This window comes from Labrus bergylta, chromosome 12 (genome assembly GCF_963930695.1).
Source record: "Labrus bergylta chromosome 12, fLabBer1.1, whole genome shotgun sequence".
Lineage (NCBI taxonomy): Eukaryota > Metazoa > Chordata > Actinopteri > Labriformes > Labridae > Labrus > Labrus bergylta.
This window is the reverse complement of record NC_089206.1, coordinates 17100331-17122021: the sequence shown is the minus strand read 5'-3', so window position 1 is coordinate 17122021 and position 21691 is coordinate 17100331. Positions and strand designations below refer to the sequence as shown.

Here is a 21691-nt window from a genome sequence, read left to right as displayed (position 1 = left end):
AGAATACTGCAGAAAAACACCCAAAACGAAATGAAAAAGACATTCAAAGACACTCCTAAGCCTTTTTTTTTTTAAATTATAGGTAGCCTTGAAGTTATTTGGTTGAAGATGGAATTCTTCATGATTTGTAAACTGGAACAATGGTTGAAATGTTTTGTCTTGTAAACTACTGTAATCATTTGGTTTCCATTATAATTTACTTTCTTGTGGGGACTAATTTATTCATAGGCGATGAATAAGAAAGTACGAGTTAAAAAGAACGAAAATTCACGCACGAATATAACTCCAGAATATGGGATTTTTCTTTTTTTTTTCAGTTTAACTGCAGCCATTTCAGAGAGCGAACCGTTGAAAGAAGCCTCTAGCTTCTACTTTACCGACCAGGTGCAATTTAAAGCTTTGGTGACACTCATTCATTTACATTTCCTGCTGAGAGCTTTTTAGCCGTGTTCTTAGCACAGTCGGCCCCTTGTTTTTGTGTTTCTGCTCAGAGTGTCTATAAATAATTTCCTGTGGGTGACGTTAGTTCCTCTCACATCCCCTGTGTTTATGTGTGTATTTACATGTAAATGTGTGCACTGTGGCTGCATGTGAGAGTATTTGCCTTTGTGCTCTACGAGTCCCCTTGCTGTCTTCTTCTTACTGAGACCCTAAGGGTAGAATAGCTTCTGCTTTTTTTTGGTATCCATTTCTTGTGAGAGTTGTATCAGTGTTGTATGTTAGCATCACATTTATCACGGACAATCAGGCACTGATAAACAAAGACATCTTTGTGCAGATTGGACCAGAATCTCTGGCAGGAGGCCTGACCATGACCTCACAGGTTTAGAAAACGCAGGACTATCCTCAGTTAAGACGTTTTTGTCATCTGGGCTTTTTAGCAAGTCCACATAAAAGCCCAGACAGGACGATGTAATCTGGTGAGTTATCTGTAATCTCAGATTGCAGATTAGGATCAAGCAAAAACTGCGAACAACGAAGGATTCTCATGATTGAAAAGCTAGGCTTTATTCAACACTATCTGTATAATCTAGGTAGTAATCCTTATTGTTGAGTTTGTTTGTGGTGTTCAGCATGTGTTTGGAAGTAACCCCTGACATGTAGGTGTGTGTGTGCTCATGCAGGGAGAGGACCCGATACTGTGACACAAGAGGAAACGGGGGGGTTGCAAAAACAGTTATGCTGCTTCCTCCCAGAACTGGATGGTACCAGGCTAATCTACCCAAAGTAATTACAGAGCTCCACCAGCGGGGGGGCTTAATACATGTGTTTAAGTAAGGGGGTCAGTAAGGGTCTTAAAATCGAAAAGATTTTCTCAACAGAAAACAACATCAACTGTTTTTAATGATGTGTCATTGCCACATCATGGAAAGAGAAGTGAAAATCTGACTCAGTGCCTTGTGTTCTGGTAACACGAGTTAGGCAAAGCTTGTCATGATGTTAGTGGTGTTGTGGCTAGCTAGGGAATGCTAATAGGCTAATCAGCTGATTCTTAAAGCCATATAGGACCCTCCATCACGCATACATAAATCTGGTACCTCTGTGCTGTACTTGCTGACTTTTAACTTTTCCTGTTGGTGTGTTGTTAACATTGGTGGACTACAGTCAAGAATCCCTCCTGCTATAGCATCGACCATCAGCCTCTGAGTCTGTCTTTGACGGGAAACATTAGCCCAGTAGTGACCTCTTACTTGTCTTACTTGTTAAAAACCATGAAACTGTGCTGACTCCTTGCCTCTTATCGTTTTTCCTCACTGTAGTTTCTGCTGGATTATTAATGCTTGTCGCTGAATTCCATCTTTATACGGTGCCTATCAGACGACCCACTATGGGCATTTTTACACTTGATTTTTTATTTCTTTAGTGGGCTTTTTCCTTTAACAAAATATGATCTCACTAGTAGACAGATGGAAAATTTTGGCATTAGGAAAGTACTTCACTAAGCCTCTCGGGCAGAGACGAGCATTTACAAAATGAAGAGGAGTTATTCATAAGCCAACTTATATCAGTAAGTAGAAAAAAGAAAGTCACAGTTGGCAGCATGTGTTACTGAATGAATGAATAAGGGAGGGGGGGTGCCTTTGTCATTGGAGATTTATTGAAATGTCTCAGAGTTGTACAAAACTGCTGTTTCTTGAATGTGGCAGCTGGAGTTAAAATCCCTCTTTTAGATAGTTTTTTTCCCTCTTTTGGCATGTTCCAGATTAACCTAGAGTCTGTTATAAATCTTTTTTTTAAGTTTCATTTTGTATTTCCCACACTTGGCATGCTCTTCCATCCTTAACCTCAGCCAGTCTTACTGTGTGCTGTCCTCGTACCGCTGTTATTTACACACCATTCATCCACCGTTCATGTGGTTTTATTGCTCCTCTTTGGGTTGCTTTAGCTAAGCTAAATCCACTTTAAGAAACTTTAAGGATTTGCCATCTTTGGCTAACTGAAAGTCTTCCCTTCACGCCTACAATGCTCCCTAGCACTGGGGATGATTATCGCTAAGAGACTCATTCTGACAGACTGGAAGTCGTCTTCTCCACCTTCGTTTCAAAAATGGATCTCTGAAATGATGTCAGCCATACGAATGGAAAAACTCGATTAACAAGTTCGATTAAGAAATTCTTGGCCATCTGTGACCCATTTCTTGCCCACTTGGACAAAGCTGATGTGGTTTAAAAACTCACCTTTATCATGTGTTAGCATTAGCATGCTAACACAACAATGCAGTGTGAATTGTTTTGGTTTCATGCTGGTGCTCAAAGGCGACATCTACTGGATCAAAAAGTCACATATTCTTCCTTTAAGCTTGTAGAGTAATATCTTGCGGAACCGTCCCCACCCTTCGAAATATTTATGTCTCAAAAACTTTAGGGTACTCCATCTTGAAGGGGTGGCTTCCTCCTTATTTTATTGTTGGCAAAATGGTTTATGCCCATGCCAACATAAACATAATATTTACTCCAACAGATCAGCCCTGTTGTGGTTTTAGCCCATCCACTGGTTTGAGTCAGTATTGTGTGGACAGTGGATTTGTGCATCCTTAGTCCATGAGGGCATCAGTGGGCTTGCTGCTGAAGGCAATGATGTGTTACACACTCTTTGGGCAGACACTGATTTGAAACACATTACTTTACTTACCCTCAACAGTTGCTTTACAGGTGGACAATTAATGCTAAAATAATAAATTGAAAATGTCTGCGGTAGCAGAAGAATTGCTGCACAGAGATAAGATTATCATTGTAATGTGATGAGAGCAAAGAGACCCAGAGGTGAGAAGAGGCAGCTAACCAAAAAGACAGTAAAATAGATCAATTGAGTCATTAACCCTGTCACTTGGCATTCTAGTTAATACACCATGTAGTATGTTTAATCAATGTTTTTCTTGTATTTGCATCCCAAAGCATTAAGCTTCACTTTGTTGTTCATGGTGCTGCTAATATTATGGATTCGTGACACTAAACAGCAGAGTGAGATGAATGCATCGGTTGAAAAGTTTAGACAATTCTCACATTATTTTCAGAATCAGAATAGTTTTTTTAGTGCCAATTACATTTGCACATGCCATGAATTTGACTTGGTGTTTTGGTGCAAAACAGTTAACAAAGGAAATATAGCAAACATGTACAAAAGGTGCAGTATTCAAAGTCCAGTAAGCGTTAATGTAATGCATAAAATCCGTATCAGCCTTCACATTACTGTAATGCTGTCTGACTGTGGGGCTGGATGAGAGTCTGTGTTATGTGGGGGGAGGAGGGAGGGCAGTGATATTGTTCATGAGGCTGGCCGCAGAGGGGAAGAAACTGTTCTTGTGGCGTGAGGTTTTGGTCCTGATGGACCGCAGCCTCTTGCCAGAGGGCAGAGTCTCAAAAAAGTCTTGGAACACAGTCACTTTATATGTCACCTATGATGCTCAATCACAAGATGGTGTATGACCTGTTAGCATACAGTTATATTGGACAGCTTTACAGTATGCATTAAATAATAGATTGGGCTGCACAAACACAGAAGGCATATATGTGCTGGATCAGACCAGAGAATTTCTCTGCAAATTAAAGTGGTTACTAATGGACTGGATGCATGACTTCTCCAGTGAAATCCTTTTTGTGAGTATGCGCTTCAGCAGGCTATAATCATTGGTGTAACTTACAGGGAGTGCAGTTTGTGAGTATATCCCCTCTGTGACCCTGTGTCATCAGCTGTAAACTGATAAGCCCTCTGTTTGACTTGTTCTTAGGTCAGAGGTCAACAGCAGCAGTTCAAAGGAAGAGTCACAGAGTCTCTGTCATAATGTCGTATTTGATGAGCATTTGAGACAGCCTCATTGGTCGGGCTGTTTACACACCCAGCGTGTTAAAGACTGGACGGCGAAGGAAGGATACTGATCAAAATCTAGAGACACAAAATGGCTTTTGTGACTTCATTGAGATACATTTTAGACCCGCATACGCTTTACTTAACAACAAACTGTAGTGTGCAGGTACAGCATGTGCCCCAACAACAAAACACACGCATGTTCCTGGTTTGACACACTGACACACATCTCACACAGAAGGCCTGTAATGCCACTCGGCTCTGGGCTAAGTTAGCATTCATTCCTCTGTGTACTGTAGCACCAGTAAACCTGCACCAGCTGTGTATACACACACTTGCACACAGATACATTCACTTCCTGCACCTCAGGGGACATTTTGGCCCATGAGCAAGCTATCCTGGCCAGTTGGCTCTCTCTGTTAGCATGGACTTCTCCAATCAGCACATTCCTCTTTCTCTAGACAGACACAGGGAGACAGTTTTGGCAGCGCACACACAGGGTGGGGTAACGCTAATATCCTGTCCCCTGACCTAAGATTACACACACACACACACACATACACATACGCACACGCACACACACCCACAAGCATACAGTCCCTGTACAGATTTTTGCTCGCGCTTAGACTCAAAACACCACATTCTTGCTCTCCAAACATACAGCTTTTCCTCTGTTTTGAAGCAGCTGTCACAGTCACTCTTTCAAACCAGAGCCCTCAGTGTCTCTGTGCCATGGTGGCTGTGTCAGTCCATGCCTGTTGTTATGCCCCACACCAATACAGACTCTCCTCTGTCTGTGTTAATGACCTCCCTCTCCCACCATCTTTCCATCCCTCCCTTCCTCCCTCCGGCTCCACTTGGGCACCACAGATCCCAGGCTCTCCAACAACAATGAAGCTCCACTGCAACCAATTTGTTGTTGATTGGTAAAGTTGCACGTCTTGTCTGTTAGTATTACCCACAACAGAAATGTGTTTTTAAAAGCCTAAAAAGAGGAGAATCTGAGAAAAAAAACCACCCTAAAGGGTATCTGATGATCTTTGTGTAACAAATAGAATGCAGGGCAAGGTTGTGCACCCAGGCATGAAGTTGGAGCTGAATACTGTTCACCTCATTTGAGCTTTAAAAGAAACCCATTGACAACACATTTGATCACACATCAGTTCTCTGATACTGTCTCTGATTTGTTTTTCTTTTTTTAATCTGCAAGGGTTGTGTGCACTCTAGCTGCTCCCTGCTTCTCTCTTGTTTTTAATGGTTTCACAGTGTTGTGAAAGATTTCTTTGCCTGGAAAGGAAAAGAAAAAAAGCCAAAACCCATACTGAAAATCTACATTATCAGTCCTAAGAGGAGCTTTCTTTTCTGATTCTGTTGCTTCTACCAGCAAACATCACACACCAGAGTGTGAGAAAGCTTTAAGATACAACCCACAGACTCTCAGTCACACATGGGACACCCCACCCAGTGCAGGCTTATCAAGGCCACCACCCACCAATCTGTTGTTGAGCTTTTGCTACCTTTTGTCTCTGATCATCTTTTACGCACAATAGAGTTGTTCTGATATTTGTTGATTTTTGATAGACCCTGGAAACTACCTAAAATGCAGTATAGATATCGAGAAAGCCGGTCAATGCTCTGATCCACTAGTTCTGCACATCATGACTGAAACATGTGATGTGCGATAACTCTATGTAGCATGATAAATACATGTGTTGGACGGGGCAGGGGGCTGCTCGTTTTATGATAAGCTGTCCTTCTGCACTTCACATAGCATACATGTTATCACTGGACACAGAGGAAGGGAAATAATAACTGAGAGAAAGTTTGCAGTAGTGTGTTGTTTGTGTGTACAAGGGCGTGTGTATATGTATGTAAGTTAACTTTACAGGGTGTGTCTTGCATGCATGTTTGTTTGCTACACACAAGCAGACTGTGTGTTTAGGGGTCCCCAGTTAAGCGGACTTTGTCTTTCCCCGCTGCTCTCTTGCGAACTCTAGTCGCGGTGGGATTCCTGTCAGTCCAAGGCTGACTGAGAATGGGAAGGGGTGGGGTTGGGTGTACAGTGCGAAACAGTTGAGGCAGAGGAGGAGATAAATGGGTGAGTCCCATGTGAAACTTGCTCACATGGCTTCCTTTTTGTCTCTGCTTTCTATCCAAACTTTTTCAGATAGCCTTCAGTTTTGCCATTGTTCTCTGCCTGGTCCAGTTATCTGCAAGTTGCCATATATATTTTGGTTTCACAGCCCAAAGGAGGCTCTTGTGCTCACATCATGTTTGTTCACTATGGCTAATGTCAGGCTAAACAATAGTGTTATCTCCTTGCCTAGTTGTAAATGAACTGAGCTGTCAACATGTGGAGTCCAGTAGATCGACTCTAAAGAGGTTATTATAATGACTCCACCCCTGCACACGTGTGTGAAAAAGCAGAGGCTGTGTTTGTAAGGGTTGTTTGTACTTTAACAAAATTTTGTGTGTGTGCGTAATCAGCTGTGTTTGTTTGTTAATTATGACTAATATAACAGTGTGGTGTCGCTGTCCTCTCTCCTAGGTGACATCACGCAAAAGGGCTATGAGAAGAAGAGAGCCAAGCTGCTGGCCTCCTACATCTCCCATATGCCAAGTAAGACCAACTCTTCTTCTCTTCTAGCTTTATATTTATTTCTCTCTTTCTTTTGTCACCCTAAACGTCTCTGTAAGAATTCTCAGCTGGGAAAGTACTTGTCAATTTATGACCTCAGTGTACAGCCGGTTGCTCTTAGCAAATGCATGCTTACTTTTTGTACAGAGAATGACATTAAAAGAACAACTATGTGAGTGTGGTTGTAAGTGTGACTTTTTTTTTTCAGTTGTAAAAACCTCAAGCCACTTCTCTTAAGAGTTCACTCTTCAGGGGAAATCTCTTTGTGGAAGTTTTTAAGAGGATGTCTGGGTTTCTGTGGCACTCTAATGGCCAGAAGTGGTACTGCATATATAGTAGCCAAACATACTGCAACGTCTGAGAGCTTTATTTTATTACAATAAAACTTAAGAATAGTAAAAACAACCCACTGCATGCTTCAGAGTTAACACACAGTGTGAACACAATTTGCCATGGCAGAGCATTATCTTAATAAACAGTTTAAAAAAAGGGAAGTACCAGAGTTTCAGTGGTTTACTGAGTCTGTCACCTCTGTACGTAATTGTGGACTGTTTAGTTTTTCACAGTCAGATGGCTTGCATGAGGGTGTGGCGTTTCCTCAGGAAAAATCACAACACATTAGCATTAGCATGAAAAAATCCTTCTTGATGTGTCAAGAATGAATTGCAGAACATAACTTCCTTCCCTGCTACTTTCACTGTAGTCTGTATTAGTCATGGAATTGATCAAAATCTCTAAGGGAAGTTTTCCTTTGCAATAATTCCCATGGTAACACTGTGTTGTGGACAGCTAGCCCTGAATGTTATAACAGGTTTTGGCAAGCTTTGAAGATCTAAAGGTCACCTCCTGCCCCTGCACCCGTCCCCTCAAGCCTCCGTTTTCCTCTGAACCATCATCTCCTCAGAGGTTTTACCAGGCTCTACAGGGGGACAGTTTACGGAAAACTGATTTGCTCAAATGTAGCCTAGTTTCACGTAACAGTAAACAGATCAAGATGCGTCCGTAAAGTACATGTCCTTATTTTATACTCAGAGGCTCTTTTGTGAACCTAATTTTAAAGAGCTTCCTGGAGTATCATATAAAACTTGTGCTCAGATGTAATTATGTTAAAGCATCAGTTGTGCAGTTTTCCAATGATGCGTGTTTGTAGCTCATACTGTTGGCATGTGTTTTTATTAACTCATGCATGTGCTCTTATCTACTTCTGTTTTTGTAGATATGGATCTATCTCTGCCAGATGTTCAGCTTTCCCCAGGCCACAGTGCTGACCCCAGCCCAAGTCCCGAGGCCCCGGGCCCTTCCACATCTTCAGCCTCCAGGCACCACCGCGCACACCGCAGTGGAGGGGCCAGAGACGACAGATACAGATCAGGTTTACAGCATACACACTAATCACAGAAAAAAAACACACTCCTCATCTTAATGTTAAGATTCACCTTTTTCCTTTTCTCCCTGTGTTACTGATTATTGTTTGCTGTTAATGCAGACATCCACACAGAGGCTGTTCAGGCAGCACTGGCAAAGCACAAAGAGGAGAAGATGGCACTGCCCATGCCAACCAAGAGACGCTCAGCCTTTGTCCAGTCTCCCATAGATAACTGCACACCTCCAGGTAAATTAGATTTCTCACATTAAGAGGGTAACAGGAGGAGATCTGCTTTACAGTCTTGTGTTTTTAGAACAAGGAACTATGTAGATGATTAACAGGAAGGCAAAAATTATAGATGTGCCATCTTGGGCTTAATATATTTATACATTTCTGAGTTAATAGTGAGGATTTTCCCTCTCTTCAGATACATCTTCGGCATCAGAGGATGAGGGCTCACTGCGCAGGAAGGCAGCTCTCAGTGCAGTGCTGGCCCAGACCCTGCAGAGCCCCGATTACTGGATCAACCGTTCCGTCCAAAGTTCCTCCACATCCTCGTCTGCTTCCTCAACCCTCTCCCATGGAGAGGCCAAGGCCCAGCCCCAGCCCCAACCCCAACCTGCTCTTTCTGTGTTAGCAGACGTTCTGGCTCATACACGCATAGGTAAACTGTGCTGAACAATATCTCTCATTTTAACTGAAACAAAACAGCAGACATGGGAGTAAGTCACACATGTACAAGTCACCAGCAAGTCTCAACCTTCAAGTCTCGAGGAAGTGTCAAGTCACTGCGGTGAGACTCAAGCAAGTCGAGTCAAGTCATTGCTCGGGTCAAGCAAGTCACAAGTCAAGTCAGACAAAATTCCCAGTTTCCACATGACGTCAGTTTAGACAGCGGCCATCTTTAAGTTGTTTTTCTTAATATTAGCTTAATAATGTGGTGTACCTGATACCCTTCTGTTTCTTGTACTACAATGTCAGAGATTATAATAATACTAACAATTTATTCAGCATTTTCCTGTCATTACAACTAATGTTGTCAGGAGGTGCGACCAGGTAAAACAGTAATTCAAAGCAGTAAAAAAAGGTTAAAGTGACCAACCGTTTGCTCATTATGATGTGAATATCTATTGTACCTTATTAGTTTATTTGTACATTTGTGTCATTATTTTTCTGACTTTAAATCGGATGCTAAAGCCTCTAAAAACATTGCCAATAGAATGCAATAATCCTAAATTATTATAAATACAAAACACACATACAAGTACGGTTACGTCTTGTACATAACGTTGTAATACAGCACATACACAGCTTTATGTTATAAGTGTGTTCAGTTTACAAACAGGTGGACTCGAGAAAAAGAAAAGAAAAGAAGGGAGTAGCAGTCGAGTCTGTGTCCGCACAGAGAACAACATTGAGAACATGATGGCTACTTTACTGATTTCGGCTTATTTTGAGTCATTTTAAACAGATAAGCGTCAGCCACTGGATCAGCCATAAATAGATAAATAAAAATTACGCGTGTCCGCGTCCGCACATGGGAGTACAACACAGAGAACATGAAAGATACATTGTGGCTTTTTTGAGTCATGTTAGTCAGATACAGACACAACACTCCCGGATTTCTCCATAATGAAGGCTGTCAGCGTTGTGTACCTGCGTGCTCGTGCATGAACTGTGCCGTGCCGAAGCAGTTTACGGTACTCATTGCCAGTGTGATCGCGCCCTGAGTGCCTGTTGCATTGGCCAATTTTAAGTCCTAAAAGTAAAGTCATTTCAAGTCATCTGTCTCAAGTCAAAGTCAAGTCTTTTATCACTGTCAGCCAAGCAAGTCTCAAGTCCTCAAATTTGCGACTCGAGTCAAGTCATGTGACTCAAGTCCCCCGACATCTGCAAAGCAGTAATGGTTGACTGGTTTTGAATTTATGATACCCACTTTCTCTTCTCCAGAAAACAGCGTCCCTCCAGATGTTACATCCTCCACTCCCCAGGAGAGAGGGTCCAGGGTGGATCTCCCTCCAGCGGTCAGGGGCATGAGTCGTGGACAGAGCCGGTCCAGCATGCTCGATACTGCTGATGGTACATTCAAACAAGCCAAGATGTGTATAAAAGTGGTATTAATGAGAATACCAGGGTTTACATTTGCTGCCAGTGTTGAGAGAGTAAAACATTCATTTTCTACTCTTGAATCGTTTGAACTTAGCCTCTGCCATCTGGTTGTTGATCTTCTTTAGATTTGGAGGGTTAACTATTTGCATGTACTAATCATGGCAGCAGACATTCTCTGTTTTACATTGATCTTATGTGTTGATGATTTGACTGCTGTCAAATCAAGACAAAAACCTACCCACCAACATTCAACTGAAATCATCTTCTACATCATTCTCATTTCACTGTGGTGAATCCTGCTAACAACAGATATTTTGTGTTCTTTCTTTTGGGTCCATTAATCCTGTCCCTGTCTTGCCTTTCATTTAAAAAGGAAAAAGAAAAGGTAATGCAAATCAAAACCTGGGAAGGGGAGGGATGCTGAAGAGGCCCAATCAGCTTGCTTTACAACCTGGAGTCTGCCTTCCTGTCTTTCTCTCCTGTTTTGTGTTATAGGTTTAGACGTAGAGAACCTCCTATTTGTTTTCCTAAAGATTATCCAGTCTGTCGATCTCTCGTCAAGTACCCCCTTGAATCTTTCCTGCTGCTGATTTAGATCCTGACTGTGTGCTTGTGCGTAGGATTCTGCTTGTGTGAGAGTGTAAGATCAAGTAGAGATCTGTGTTAGAATAGAAATGCATGGGTGGGTGTGTGCGTGTTGTTTTGGTTGTGTGTTTGCATTTGTTTGTGACTGTGGATGTTATTGGTGTTTTTCCAGGCGTGCCTGTCAACAGCAGGGTGTCCACCAAGATCCAGCAGCTGTTGAACACACTCAAACGGCCAAAGAGACCACCACTCAGCGAATTCTTTGTCGATGACTCTGAGGAAATTGTAGAAGGTGAGAACTTCTACATTGTATTTCATTTCCCTTGAACTGAAGTACTGAATCACAGGTATCAGCACTAAGAACATTAATAAGAAAGACTTTGACCATCTTACATAGACTATTACTACATTTAAAATGGCATACTCAGATCTGTCACCAAACCCGCCTTCTTTCATAATTTAAAAAAATAAAACAACAACTCCAGACTCCGGCCATCACTCTCTGATTCTGCGGCAAAAAACCTTTAACAACGCCTTCATAACCTCCCATCTTGACTACCGCAATAGAGTCCTTTCTGTGGTACCCAGCTAAGCCCTGGACAGGCTTCAGTATCTACAAAACTCCACTGCCAGAGTCCTCAACCTGGCAGCACCTCATCCCGACCATCATCCACCTCCACTGGCTCCAAATTAAATCCTGCATCAACTATAAAATACTCCTTATCACTTACAGTACAAATCCATCCACGCCTTTGCCCCTCACTGCCTCTCCATCCTTCTTCAACTGACACCACATCTCGAAATCCCAACACCAGACTCTGTACCTATGGAGACAGGGCCTTCAGCAATCACGACCCCCCCCCTGCTCAAACACCATTTTTTATCACCACAGCCTACAACCTCTCATAAATCTGCCTTCTCATCAAACTCCCATCCTTTTGTTTATTTTGTCTTGTTTTCTTGTTGTTTTCTTGTTTTCTTGTCTTGTTTTCTTCTTCTTCTTATGACTTCACTTTGTAAAATATCCTTTGGTTCCTTGAAAGACGCTATATAAATTCAACGTTTTATTATTATTATTATTGTCTCAATATTATACCTGGGAATTGTATGTGAACAAATCTATCACCATGTTTGTAACATATTGTTTTTTTTAATCCAGTTGTACTGCAGTATTAAACCTTTAATCATAGCTTATCTTTATATTTTACTGACTCCCTTCTCATCTGTACCTCTGTCTATGTCCAGTGCCCCAGCCAGACCCCAACACCCCGAAGCCAGAGGGACGACAAATCATCCCGGTGAAGGGGGAGCCCCTCGGTGTGGTCAGTAACTGGCCTCCTGCCTTGCAGGCTGCACTGGCCCGATGGGGGGCCACACAGGCCAAGAGCCCGGCCCTCACTGCTCTGGATATCACAGGCAAACCCCTCTACACACTCACATACGGTGAGCAGGTTTGAAAATGTTAAACAGAGAAGGTTTTTGAGAAACACTTCCCGAAGTTTTTTTTCCTTTGATATTGAGGCCCTGTTGTAAATATAAGATATATCTCTTGCGTATAAGCTGATTCAACTGAATCAAATATGTTATTGTACTGGGCAGAATAACACCTACATATCCTCTATTGTGGAGCTACAGTGGGCTGTGGAGTTCAACTATCTTGTATTCGTTATACAACATCAAAAAAACTAAACAAACAGCCAACAGTACATTTTAAACTCTTTTTTTTCCCTTTGCCTTCTTTACAGGCAAATTATGGAGTCGCAGTCTGAAATTGGCATATACACTTCTGAATAAACTCGGGACCAAGACAGAACCCGTCATACAACCTGGAGATCGGGTACGAGGCTGTCAGTCTCCACTCAGTGTGAAAAAGTAAAAGTATGAATATAAAGAAATATGGCGCATAAAACAAGTCTTTTTACTGTTTCTCAGGTGGCTCTAGTGTATCCAAACAGTGACCCTGGTATGTTCTGGGTGGCTTTCTACGGCTGCCTGTTAGCTGAGGTCATCCCTGTGCCCATTGAGGTCCCACTGTCCCGACAGGTAACAAAGTCACTGTTGTCAAAATAAAAGCCTCTGTGTTAACAACTAAAATCACAAAACTATAGATGCTGTATATGTGCAACATATGTAAATTAGGCCTTATGGCTCATATGTTTGTATGAAAAAACATTGATTAGTTATGTCAACAATTTATTGACTGCTAGAGTGCATGTTGTTTTTAATTGTCCCATTTTGGTATAGTAGCCTTTCCATGTGTGTCAAGTGTCTTGACCCATGTCTCACGCCATAGGATGCAGGCAGCCAGCAGATTGGCTTCCTTTTAGGCAGCTGTGGCGTCAGTCTGGCGCTGACCAGTGAGGTGTGTCTCAAAGGGCTGCCCAAGACACCAAACGGAGAGATCATCCAGTTCAAAGGTCAGTCAGATGCTAATCAAATGTGTCATTTCTGTTTTGGTCTCTTTGGGAGCCATTATATGGACTCATTAAGCTGAATATACAGTGTTTGTTCTCTGGCCTTTATTGTCCCCAATATGTGAGTGAATGACTCTGTGTTCATCTGCTCGTACTGTATTAACAGTTCACCTTTGGCCTTGAAACCAGAGGGATGCAAGGGGACCTTTGTCATCTTAGTGTGGCTCCATATCCCTAAACACACATGTTTTTTGGCTTTGTGTCAGCTTATCTATTTGTGTGTGTAAATTGTGTTTTTTGTTATTATGTCACTAGGATGGCCGAGGATGAAATGGGTTGTCACAGACACAAAGTACCTGACCAAACCCTCCAAAGACTGGCAGCCTCACATACCCACCGCCAACACAGACACCGCCTACATAGAGGTACTTTTCCAGGACATAAAAATCACCTTTTCAACTTGATTTCACTGTTAGCATGGTACCTTTTAGACACTGATGTTTTGAAATTGAAGAGAATTTCATTCTTCAGATACAGGATGACTGAGTCTTGTCAACACTGCACTGAAAGCCTTAAATGTCAGTCATGAGAAACTTTGGAAACATAACTAAATGTTAACTTTAGAATGAATTTGAAAGTATACAGTTTCTTCATAATTATATTGCATTATATATATATATATATATATTTTTTTTTTCACTTTTTTCTTATTTCATTTTCTTACTTTTAATGTTTAAAGTTTACATTTAATGACGAGAGGACTCTTCTTTTCATATACTTCTATGTATTATTAATGATATGTTGTTTTTTGGTTATGTCTGTGTGTGTGTTTTTCTCCATAGTACAAAGCCAGTAAGGAGGGGACAGTGATGGGAGTTGCTGTGTCCAAGATCTCCATGCTGACTCACTGTCAAGCCCTGTCACAGGCCTGTAACTACTGTGAAGGTCAGTTCTCTAAATGACTTAGAGCACTCCTGCAAGTTTTGATCTCCTATATTAACTCTCTTCGTGTCTGTTAGGGTGAGGTTCCTTAGAGCTTTAAACTGAGCATTAGAAAATCATTTTTAGAATTTGAACAGTGCTCAGCTCTTCAGCTCTTAAGCACATTTCATCATAAGCCTTCCTCATAATTTATTTTCATCCTCTCCAGCTCAAAGAAGAGAGGTACCTCAGTGAAGATTAACTGAGGATCATATAGAGAGAACACACTCTAATGGAGCACAAAATTACATTTCTGGTACTAACCCACTTGTGCGTACACAGGAAACTGATGATTGAGTATATTTTCACTTAGTGTGTTCACTGTCTTAGGAGAGACGCTGGTCAATGTGTTGGACTGTAAGAAGGATATGGGCATGTGGCACGGCGTCTTAACGGTGAGATCCAAAACAACTAATGTTACAGTATATCCACACAAGTTAACAGTAATATCTTTGGTATGTTTTGGCATGTTGTGGCAATGATGGCGTCTTTTTTTTTTGTTTCCAGAGTGTCATGAACAGAATCCACACCATCACAGTGCCGTATGCTGTCATGAAAGCATGTCCCATGTCCTGGGTGCAGAGGGTCCACATCCACAAAGGTTCAGCCAACTACTCTTATATTCCATTTTAGTTTATTTTTTTCTAAAAACATGTATGTTGGAAAAGAAAAGAGTAGAAAATACTTTATTGTCTATCCATTGTGTGTAAATGGAAGAAATGTGTCTTTTGGTTGCACTATGCAGACATACAGTAAAAACACAACATATCACAGTTAATACAGGTTAAATACAATAACACATGAACTTATTATAATAAGAGAAGCTGCAATAAAAGGATCACTTAGTGATCTATATTCACTAAAAGTCTGAGAAGAAAGATTGATTACTGTTTGAGATTTTTGATGTTTTTAATCGACAGAATATGAATTAAGTTTAAAAGAGAATACTAATATTTTTTCTAGAAGTTAATTTTTTATTTTTTTAATGATAGAAGTACACATGTAATGACTTCCTACAGGACCACTTACTTGAATAGTCAAAAGGCTGTACACCAATAAATGAAACAAACAGTGAGTACAATATTTTTGGACACCATAAACAACATATTCCTCTTACCCTCTGGTAGCACGTGTGGCCTTGGTAAAGTGCCGTGACCTCCACTGGGCCATGATGGCCCACAAAGACCAGAGAGACACCAACCTGTCCTCCATACGGATGCTTATTGTGGCCGATGGAGCAAACCCATGTGAGTCGTATTTTTAAAATCATAGTCTCTTCAATAAAGAAGTTTGATGCACAGCTGATGTAACATGTGAATGTGTGCTTATTCTACCTTGTTTTATTGATGTCTTCTTCTCTTGTTTGTTGTCAGGGTCTGTGTCGTCCTGTGATGCCTTCCTGAATGTCTTTCAGTCTCATGGTCTGAAGCCTGAGGTGATCTGTCCATGCGCCACCTCTCCTGAAGCCCTCACTGTGGCCATACGCAGGTAACACATCTGAATACTCACATGCTCTGGGAAGAACAAGCTCATACAAAAATAGGGACGTTTTGCCTCCAGTTAACCAGAGAAGCTTTTTCGAAGCATTTACCATCTTGTATGTGGATGTGAAGATTAATCGTAAAATCGTGATAAATTGATTCAAAGGTGTCAAGATTCACATCGGTACTCTGAAAAATTCATCGCAATAATATGGTGAGCGTCAGCAGCTGCAGAGCAAGATTTTTGAAATTGAGGTTGCACTACCGTCTTTGAAATCGGAGGTGTGGAAACATTTGGTCTTTCCCAAGACAGAAAATTAAAGCGGTGAGAAGATAACAGACAAGACAAAAACTGTGTGCAAATATTGCAAGAAGACAGGGAACTACACAAACAGCACATCCAACATGATGCAGCATTTAGCCTACACCACAATGAGAAGCTCCAATCACCTCCCCTTGTGAGAAAAAAAAAACATTAAAAGGTCAAACCACACTGACAAGTAGGTTTGCAGCCCCTTAAGGAATCTTCAGTCATAATTTGTCTCCAGTCTCATTTTGTAAAATAAATCGTGAGAGAATCGTATCGTGTCCTGAGTTGAGTGAATCGTTACATCCCTACCACACAAGATGTGAGGGATGAGTGACTTGAATGAAAAGACATTAGAAGTAGAAAGAGTTAACCTGAATCATGGCTACTTGCAGAAGAACTTGAATGTTGCATGAAATTAAAGGAAAGGCATTAAATAAAGACTTTCAGATAAAATAACCCGTTTATGAGTTCTGGAATCAGTTTGGCCCCTCAGTGCTTGCTGAAGTCGTTAAAAAAAATCACACTTCTGACTTATGGACTTTTCATAATTTAAATGAAAAATCATGGCTACATTACAAACATTGAACATCTTTTAGATGAAATAAAGTTAAATGTATTCCCATGTGATTTTCTCACTTGTTTTCTCAAATCAGGCCTGGTGCTCGGGGAGCCCCACTGCCAGCCAGGGCCATCCTGTCCATGGGCGGGCTGAGCCACGGCGTGATCCGCGTAAACACAGAGGACAAGAACTCTGCTCTCACTGTTCAGGATGTGGGCCACATCATGCCAGGAGGTAAGCTAACAAAGCTGGATTCAATTGTCACTTCTAAAATACAGCAGCTGATATCTTTCTGTCCATTTCTTAACTTTGAGTATGTTTATGTTGCGACCTCTTTGTTTGCTTCAGCTCTGATGTGCATCGTGAAACCAGACGGGCCTCCTCAGCTGTGCAAGACTGATGAAATCGGAGAGATTGTGATCAACTCTCGGGCTGGAGGCACCATGTACTACGGCCTGCCTGGTGTCACCAAGAACACATTCGAGGTCTGTCCATGATTAAAAACTACAGAAGTGCTTGTTTTGCTAGTGTCGATGTTTATAGTTGTGTTGTTAGGGGACAGTGTGGAACTAAAATGCCAGGGTACACTTCTTTTAAAATAAACTCTTTATTGTCTTTGGTAAGAAAATAAAAACATTGTATATCACTAAAACAAACACAATACATGTGATAAAAGAAGAAAGAAAAGATGAAAGGAAAATGTCAAACACAGCAGCCTGACTAACATTCAGATCTGTTCATCAGTCCAAACCTTGTTTTGAATGTCATTATGTTTAGAAAGTTAGAAAAAGAAAGTTCCATATTTTACAAAATATGTCATTGACAGTCATTCTTTTCAATCACTTGGAGGCTCTGTAGGATGTTTTCTCCTTTAAGAGCTGGCAGCGCATCGTTTAGCCTCCCTGAAACAAACATGAGGCATCGACTTTATATACAGTAGCTTGACATGACAAAGTCATCAGGATAAATATTAAGAATACACAGTGTAGAGTAAAGAGGCTCCACTTTATCGATAATATGACCACACATATCCAACACCTTCCCCTAGGGCACATTTTTTGCCCAATGGGGCTCTGGCAAAAGTCAAGTAGCAGTGCAGGAGATGTTTTTAGAATAAACAATAAAAATTGGTCCCAGCCTGTATAAATCATTGTGATAAATAATTGTCATTGTAGCATTTATTAAAATAATCATGATTATCATTTTGGCCAAAAGTCCTGCAGGTCTACCACCTCATGTTGAGTTTATGCTGTGATCATCCCCGGTTCATCCTGAAACCTGTACACTGTTTACTTGTTTAATAATGGATGTGAAAGAAACACAGATTTCAATGATCCACTAGATGGTGCTACTTGCCATCTCTTGACTTTTCCCTTTTGAATTGATTCCCTCTTTTACTGAAAACAGACTTTAACCTTTGATATTATTCCCCTCCGAATTATCCTCAATAATTATTTCATACTCACGTCCCTGAGTGTTTTTGCACAATACTTTTTTCCTTCAAATATTTAAATTAACAATCCCAAGCTCTAAAACACTCGGAGGGCAGTTTAAAATGTAAATAAATGAAAACTGAAAGTGATGACTTGTTAAACATTGAAACTGCATATTTGATTGAAAATATTACAACGTCAACATTTAAGATACTGAAGCTGAAAAATGTTATTGTTTTTGAAAAGTGCAATGCCCAATTTGAATTTGATGCCAATAACTTTCAAAAAAGTTTGGATAGTGGCTGAAAAGATGTGAAATGCTTAAAGAAAACACCCGGACATTTCACAGTTAAATAGGTTAACTGACCACAGGTTAGTAACATGATTAGGTGTAAAAAAGAGCATCCCAGCGAGGCTGAGTGTTTCTGAAGTAAAGATGGGAAGGGGATCACCACTCTGTGAAAGACTGTGCTGGCAAGTAGTGTAACATGCAAAGAATAATGTTTTTTAACATGCAAAGAATTTGAGGATTATCGTCTTTAATACTAACATCATTTAAAGATTCAGAGATTATGTAGAAGTTTGGGTTTTAAACTGGCCCACCTGCAGTCCCGTTTTGTCACCCGTCCAAAATGTTTGGAGCTGTGAAGCGTAAAATAAAACAATGAGACCCGTAACTGTTGAACAGCTCAAACCCTTCACTAAGCAAGAACGACAAAAATTGCCCCCCTCAGGTCCCAAAACGCTTACAGTGTGTTGTTAAAAGAGAGGAAGATGCTAAAGGGTTGTTAACATGAACCTTTCCCAATGTCTTTGAAACATGTTGCTGCCATCAAATACACAGTGGGCATTTCATCTTCCTAAAACAATGACATTTCTTCCTACATTTGATAAGTTTTTTCTGTGCTATTTTTGATCATATATGGGGTTTCAGTGCTTTACAAAGCATCCCATTCTGTTTATCTTTACATTTTACACAGAGTGTTAGGGTTGTAATTAAACACCCTGAACTAAACTTTTAACTGCAGTCTCACTTATTTTTGCATACCTTTGAAATATAATGTTTGAGAAAATGTGCAGTTTTGTAATGATTTGGGAGAATGTTTTATTAATGTGTTTATTTTCAGGTGATTCCTGTCAACCAAGCTGGAGCACCCATTGGAGAAATTCCCTTCTCTCGAACTGGTCTGCTTGGATTTGTTGGACCGGTAAAGCACGAGTACACACAAAAAAAAAGATTGTCTTAATTTATTCTGAAGAAATGAGGCGTCTTGCTCAGTCTTTGGTCTGCTCCACAGGGCAGTCTGGTGTTTGTTGTGGGGAAGAACGAGGGACTGCTGATGGTGAGCGGGAGAAGGCACAATGCAGACGACCTTGTGGCCACGGCCCTGGCTGTGGAGCCTGTGAAAACAGTTTACAGGGGGAGGTGAGACACTGACATCACTGTTCCTTCCTGCACCCTCTTGCTGTGTGTTTGTCTGAATGATGTGAGTTTGAATTTCTCTGTGGTCATTCATGCAGGATCGCGGTGTTCTCGGTGACAGTGTTTTATGACGAGAGGATAGTGATTGTGGCAGAGCAGAGGCCTGACGCCAGTGAGGAGGACAGCTTCCAATGGATGAGTCGAGTTCTGCAGGTAAGTTCAATCTAAAGTATCACAAAGTGTGAATATTAAACACATATTTTTTTTAAGCTTGATGGTTTAATATGTACTATCCTTTGTTACCTTTCTCCTTTTTATGACCTCAGTTCCATGTGAGCCTTTTCTCATAAAGAAATGTAATGACATACAGTGTTAATTTTGCATTTAATATACTATTATATCTGCACAGGCCATTGACAGTATCCATCAGGTTGGTTTGTACTGCCTTGCACTCGTCCCAGCTAACACCCTCCCAAAGACGCCTCTTGGAGGCATCCACATCTGTGAAACCAAACAAAACTTTCTGGAGGGGAACCTTCACCCCTGTAACATCCTCATGTGCCCGCACACCTGTGTTACCAACCTGCCTAAACCACGCCAGAAACAACCAGGTAGACCACTTCAGACTCTATATGCCAATGCTTACAATATAACATCAGAGCAACAATGGAAGTATTGGATAATGATGTCATTATTTATGTGGTTTGTGACATCTTGACTCTCTGATTGTCCTCCGTCTTTTCAGTGGATGTGGGTCCTGCTTCTATGCTGGTTGGGAACTTGGTGGCAGGGAAACGGATCGCCCAGGCTACAGGCAGAGAGCTGGGTGTGGTAGAGGACCAGGATCTAATCAGAAAGGTACTGTTTGTCATAAAGAATCTGAACCACGCTTTGATCACACCGACCAGTTATCAGAAATGTAGAACCATTATCAGAAGCTTAATAATAGATGTGGAGCCGAGCCTGGTTTATGAGTGGCTTTTCAAGAGCTTCACTTTTTTTTTGTCACTGTATTTGGAAACTTTTTTGATAATCAAATGAAGAATTAATAGCGCAGTAATTCCAAATATATGATGATTCCAGCTTTTCTAACAACGTATTAGTGGTACTAAACTGAATGTCTTTTTTGATGACAGGAAAATAGTTTGTACTTTGCTTGAACATTAACAGAAACAAAACTTTAGTTTCAATCTAACAAAATAATCTGATGTACAAACTGTAAATGCTCTTCTGAGTGTATGTTGAAGATGATCATGTATCAGTCAGTTGAAAATGGATGCTTTTGCTAACATAAAACACTCTGTTGTTCTGCCTTTACTTCACTTGAGTTGGGCTTTAGCTCTCTATGTGGCCCACCATGATGGTAAGGCTTGAGCCTGGCCCCCACCGGACTGTGCTTCTTCTGCTTCTGTCAGCCAGATGTGCTTCTGCACTGTGCAGGCTGGCTTCTTGGCCAGCAGGGGTCAGCACACTAAACTAATCGACAGTAATACATTCGAACAACGGAAAGTAGCTGTTCTCTAGGGTTGGGGAAAACAGCTACTTTCCACAATCTCTATTTAAAAAAAAAAAAAAAAAAACATGTATCCGCACTAAGTGAATTAAACTTGCCTTCTTGCTTTGCTGAGATAATTGAGGCTTCTAGAATGTAATTATGAACAATCACAATGTTATCATTAACTGTAAGGCACTATAGCAATAGCTTGTAAAAAAAAAGTAGAGATTTGAAATATTTTGGTGTGCACCTCTGCTCGCTGTGTTCACTGTGATGCTCCCTCGTGTAGCATGGCTTGGTGAGACGTCAGGGCATGATATGACTGTTGACCTGTTGTCTGACTCACAGGATGGCTCGGGTCAGTGATATTTATATGGCAAGCAATGTGTCAAAGCGAGCTTCTATAATTTGTTGTCCAGATTTGTTGTCTTTTCATGTGTCGTCTGATAAATGGATGTTCAGTTGGCCTCTGCCTTTGAAGAATATCTTCTCTTTCCTCTTTCAATCCTGTGCACTGTCCAGTTCCTCAGTTTATCGACCCAACACATCTAGAGACTTTATTTAATACTACCTGTTTAATTATTTGTGAAAT

General features: G+C 41.0%; 1 protein-coding gene across 2 annotated transcripts in view; it reads left to right on the top strand.

Annotated features, from left to right (window-relative positions):
* The window catches only part of dip2ba (disco-interacting protein 2 homolog Ba), a 46096-nt gene that overhangs the window by 13640 nt on the left and 10765 nt on the right, over positions 1 to 21691 (top strand). The window contains exons 2-25 of one of the 2 annotated variants that reach the window (XM_065961419.1): positions 6854 to 6925; positions 8160 to 8315; positions 8430 to 8555; positions 8737 to 8973; positions 10260 to 10388; positions 11176 to 11295; positions 12249 to 12446; positions 12749 to 12840; positions 12936 to 13046; positions 13297 to 13420; positions 13733 to 13842; positions 14260 to 14362; positions 14729 to 14793; positions 14906 to 14999; positions 15526 to 15645; positions 15772 to 15886; positions 16843 to 16982; positions 17097 to 17233; positions 19309 to 19389; positions 19480 to 19607; positions 19703 to 19817; positions 20014 to 20215; positions 20350 to 20462; positions 20944 to 20967. In XM_065961419.1, the coding sequence (XP_065817491.1) occupies positions 6854 to 6925; positions 8160 to 8315; positions 8430 to 8555; positions 8737 to 8973; positions 10260 to 10388; positions 11176 to 11295; positions 12249 to 12446; positions 12749 to 12840; positions 12936 to 13046; positions 13297 to 13420; positions 13733 to 13842; positions 14260 to 14362; positions 14729 to 14793; positions 14906 to 14999; positions 15526 to 15645; positions 15772 to 15886; positions 16843 to 16982; positions 17097 to 17233; positions 19309 to 19389; positions 19480 to 19607; positions 19703 to 19817; positions 20014 to 20215; positions 20350 to 20462; positions 20944 to 20967 (2912 nt within the window). The remainder of the gene's footprint in view (positions 1 to 6853; positions 6926 to 8159; positions 8316 to 8429; positions 8556 to 8736; positions 8974 to 10259; positions 10389 to 11175; positions 11296 to 12248; positions 12447 to 12748; positions 12841 to 12935; positions 13047 to 13296; positions 13421 to 13732; positions 13843 to 14259; positions 14363 to 14728; positions 14794 to 14905; positions 15000 to 15525; positions 15646 to 15771; positions 15887 to 16842; positions 16983 to 17096; positions 17234 to 19308; positions 19390 to 19479; positions 19608 to 19702; positions 19818 to 20013; positions 20216 to 20349; positions 20463 to 20943; positions 20968 to 21691) is intronic. The other variant, XM_020648266.3, reaches the window with a different exon arrangement.